We start from the raw sequence: 4,034 nt of genomic DNA, 5'->3' as shown, positions 1-4,034 counted from the left end.
CCCGTTCGTTTCGTGGCCTACAACCCCGAGTTATAGAAATTAGTTAGTTTGTTGTTGACACCATGTATTAAAGGTTAATTGAACTTTTTCAAGGGTATGAGGAGATGTTTGACATGGCAAACAAGATGTATAGAAAGAATTTACATATATAAAAGATATGGAAAATGACTGGAGAGGCATTAAATAAAACAGGTGAGTTTATCGCAGTTTTAATATTCTTGGCATGGTGCATAAAGTATTATGAAGTTGCATAGCTTATTTTATCAACACAGTTATCAACCAACATCTTATAGTGTCAAAAGTATCGTAATTTACTCGGTTTTCATGTGACAGAGTCTAAGTAAACAATGAAAACCGCGCGCTGGTTAAACGGATATGGAACGCCTCGTGTGAATGTACAACCTTTTGACGGCGGTTAGCCACCACCCAGCCTGTCGGAAAGCAAACGGCTCGTGTGAATCGGCCTTAAGAAAGCTAGACGCCGGTTAACCGACGGCCAGCCTGTCGGAAAGAAAACGGGTCGTGTGAATCGGCCTTAAGGCGCCGACACTAAAGGGAGGTCTACCTGTCAGCATTAGGACAAGGTTAGTGTGTTTTAAGGGATGGACAAGAAGTAGAGACAGGGAACAATTACCACAACCTGTGCCGCCGGGCCAAACACACAGGATAAGTAGGTGAGGGAAAAACAGTCACCCTAGGCCAACTGTAAAGAACTACCTACTGCTCCCAGAAGGACTTTCAGGACTGCAGCTCCCCGCTATGACACATCAGTAGCATGGGAGGAAAGGCAGCCTCCGAAACCCGTAATGTTAAGTGATGGAAGGTAATGGTGAAAAAGTACATATTATCAGCCATGGCTGAAGGCCAGGGTACAGTTATCCTAAGTCAAGACTGATAAAATACGAGCAAGTAGACAATAGTAAGGGGGGTGCCATAATCATATGATAATTGTAAAAGAATAATTTAAAACTTATTTTTACAATACTATGACAAAATAACTAAGCATTTCTGAGCGATTGGCTACATGACTTGCCGGCGCCGACCATGCGACAGCCGCCGGCAACAAAAATCATGCACATCGTAAAAACTAATGGGGTAGAGGCACAAAATTCTCCAACGCACAAGGATATGGTACTCAACTTAGTCGATGAGGAAGAAGCAGAAGCATCCATGCTCGCAAAATCACTCAAAAAAGCTATAACAACGCGCAGAAAAAATCCAAACAACATCAAGATGGCGCTGCAAGAACAAATGGTTAACCAGGAGACGTGTTTGTAGTAGCACACTGGTATCGGAAGTTGTAACGGCTCTCTCACCCACGTATCCAATTCTCTCCTTTATCCTTCGAGACAGGGTTAACTCTATTCGGGGAAGGATAGCCGTGGCTTGTTTTAAATACATCCCTGTTGTATACGACGATATCTATCGAGATATTCGCTCCAGGGGATAGAACCCTGTGATACTTCTTAGGTTAAATTCTCTGACATATCACTTGCAAAAATATCTCAAGAAGAAAGCTACCTTTGAGGTACTTCCATCAGGATGACATGGCTATCTCACTCAAAAATAGATTTTCCCTATGTCAAAATCCGTTAAGTAAGAAACCAATTTCGGCTATTAATGACCATTCATTTAAAACTGGTCATGCCATTTCCAAGGAAAATGTCAAAATCCCTGACAGACATAGTAGTGCCAGCCAACTGAGAATATTGGAGTCTTTATACATTTTTAAAACTAAACCCAGCTTGAAGGAGGCCTGTCCTGTTTAGTTCCCGGTGACCCATTGATCCGTTTTCTGGTCTGTGGTTGCTGCTCTAGGTCTGTGGTTTTCGTTTCCTGCGGGTGACCAGGTATATTAGTTATTGAGTCTTTTATATAATTTTGTGTTCTTTGATTGGGAAGTTATATTAGTATTAAGTCTTTTATATGGCTTTATGTTATTTGATTGGTTTTATTTTAGAGCTATTTTGGGCAGTTCTTGGAAATATGTCTTCCCAATTATGTACTTATGATAATTTTTATTATTTTTTATTAATTTTACAAAATAACAATTGCAGATAGGGTGAAAATGACAGAAGTTATGTCGAAAGCTACCAAATAAAGATGATAATAGCAGCATTGATCATTTTATTTTTACTTGAATGGCGATTCCAGACAGGAACCTAACTTTCAATTATATATATATATATATATATATATATATATATATATATATATATATATATATATATATATATATATATATATGTGTGTGTGTGTGTGTGTGTGTGTGTGTGTGTGTATATATATGTATGTATATATATATATATATATATATATATATATATATATATATATATATATATATATATATATATATATATATATATTACCCCTTCTGCCTTATTAACCTTACTTAGATAATAATGTTACTTGGCTCTCCAACCTCTCCATTATCATTCAAACTAACCGCATATTTATTGTGATCTGTGTAAAAATGATCTTTCGTCTTAAAATCTAAGAAAAGGAAATTAGACGTTAACTGTTAATTTTCTCCCTTTTTTGCATCTTTCAATTATATGTATGCTATTCTTATTGTTTTCTGAAGTAAATCAACTTTATTTTGATCTGCTAATAAAGTTTATTAATTTCTTACATTAAGATATATTCCAATATTCAAGAAAATTAATCTAATCTTACCATGTTACAACAGAATAAGTCTTATCATTATTATTATTATTATTATTATTATTATTATTATTATTATTATTATTATTATTATTATTATTACCTAACCTAAAACCATAGTTAGAAAAGCTCCAGCAATGGACAGTAACCCTGTGAGGAAAGGAAATACAGAAATAAACTATAAGAGAAGAATGAACAATTATTATAACATTCTAAAAACAGTAACAACATTTAAAAATACCTGTCACAAATAAACTATAAAACGAGAATTATGTCAGCATGTTCGACAAGAAAAAAATTGTTGCAAATTTGAGCTGTTTCCTGTTAAAGCCCATTATATCAATTATGTAAATTTACTGCTAATTTTATTTTAAACACCCATGATATGCACTTTTGATAAAGTAACCACTTTGTGTGTACATGAACGTTTTCCTTTTGCTTTTCAGGAGTGAGCGTGACACCTCTTGGCTCCATGGTGGTATTGACCGTGGCGGTGTCTGCCTTGCATTCTCAGATCGCCAGATGAAGGACCTGAGACCCTAAGCGAATCGAAGAGGCACATCGACCATTGTTACATTTCATACATTTCAATCAGTGCATCTTCGCTTCAACCCTCGAAACGGGGAATTCCGCTGAAAAAAAAAAAAAGGAAAAGAAATTCCCCCAAATAGTGATCCTATTTTTTATATTTGTCTGAGTTGCCTGCTGTGCTGAGATGCCATGGCGGACTGTTACATATATAAATATATATATAAACATAAGTAGATCGTACTTGCTTTCGTGAGTCCCAGATACTGTATAAGTAATGTGGTAGTTATGACTGTGTATATATTATACATTGCAGAACAGACGGATACAAAAACTTTTTTTCGTGTAAATTTGCTCTAAGTGTCTAATTCTTATGGACTGATTCTTCTATAGGTCATCTGTATTACGTGTGGTCGAAGTTCGAATTGGAAGATGTCATTAAGTCTCTCTCTCTCTCTCTCTCTCTCTCTCTCTCTCTCTCTCTCTCTCTCTCTCTCTCTCTCTCTCTCTCTCTCTCCACTTATAACAAAATTGTTAATGATTGCATGTAAATATCTATAAATAGAATGTATACCTCGATCAAATGCATATATACAATAAAAAGAATTATCATTGTTATATATACATTAATGCATGTACATAGGTACCCTACAAATGGCATCCATTTCTGCCACGAAAAAAAAAAATTTCTTTGTAGAAATAAAGTTTATATTTCCTTTCCGATTTTCGCTTTTCAAAGAAAGTCTCTCTCTCTCTCTCTCTCTCTCTCTCTCTCTCTCTCTCTCTCTCTCTCTCTCTCTCTCTCTCATACCTTCCTATATTTTTACAGATCCTTACCT

General features: G+C 35.6%; 1 protein-coding gene across 2 annotated transcripts in view; it reads left to right on the top strand.

The window, feature by feature from the left end:
• The window catches only part of LOC137627428 (lachesin-like), an 813,447-nt gene extending 809,812 nt beyond the window's left edge, over nt 1-3,635 (top strand). For both annotated transcript variants that reach the window (XM_068358515.1, XM_068358514.1), the window contains exon 11: nt 3,114-3,635. In XM_068358515.1, the coding sequence (XP_068214616.1) occupies nt 3,114-3,193 (80 nt within the window). In that variant the 3' untranslated portion in view covers nt 3,194-3,635. The remainder of the gene's footprint in view (nt 1-3,113) is intronic.
• The last annotated feature ends 399 nt before the right edge of the window (nt 3,636-4,034 follow it).

Source organism: Palaemon carinicauda, chromosome 35 (assembly GCF_036898095.1).
Source record: "Palaemon carinicauda isolate YSFRI2023 chromosome 35, ASM3689809v2, whole genome shotgun sequence".
Taxonomy (NCBI): domain Eukaryota; kingdom Metazoa; phylum Arthropoda; class Malacostraca; order Decapoda; family Palaemonidae; genus Palaemon; species Palaemon carinicauda.
The sequence above is the reverse complement of the archived record's forward strand: the minus strand, read 5'-3'. Positions and strand labels throughout refer to the sequence as shown.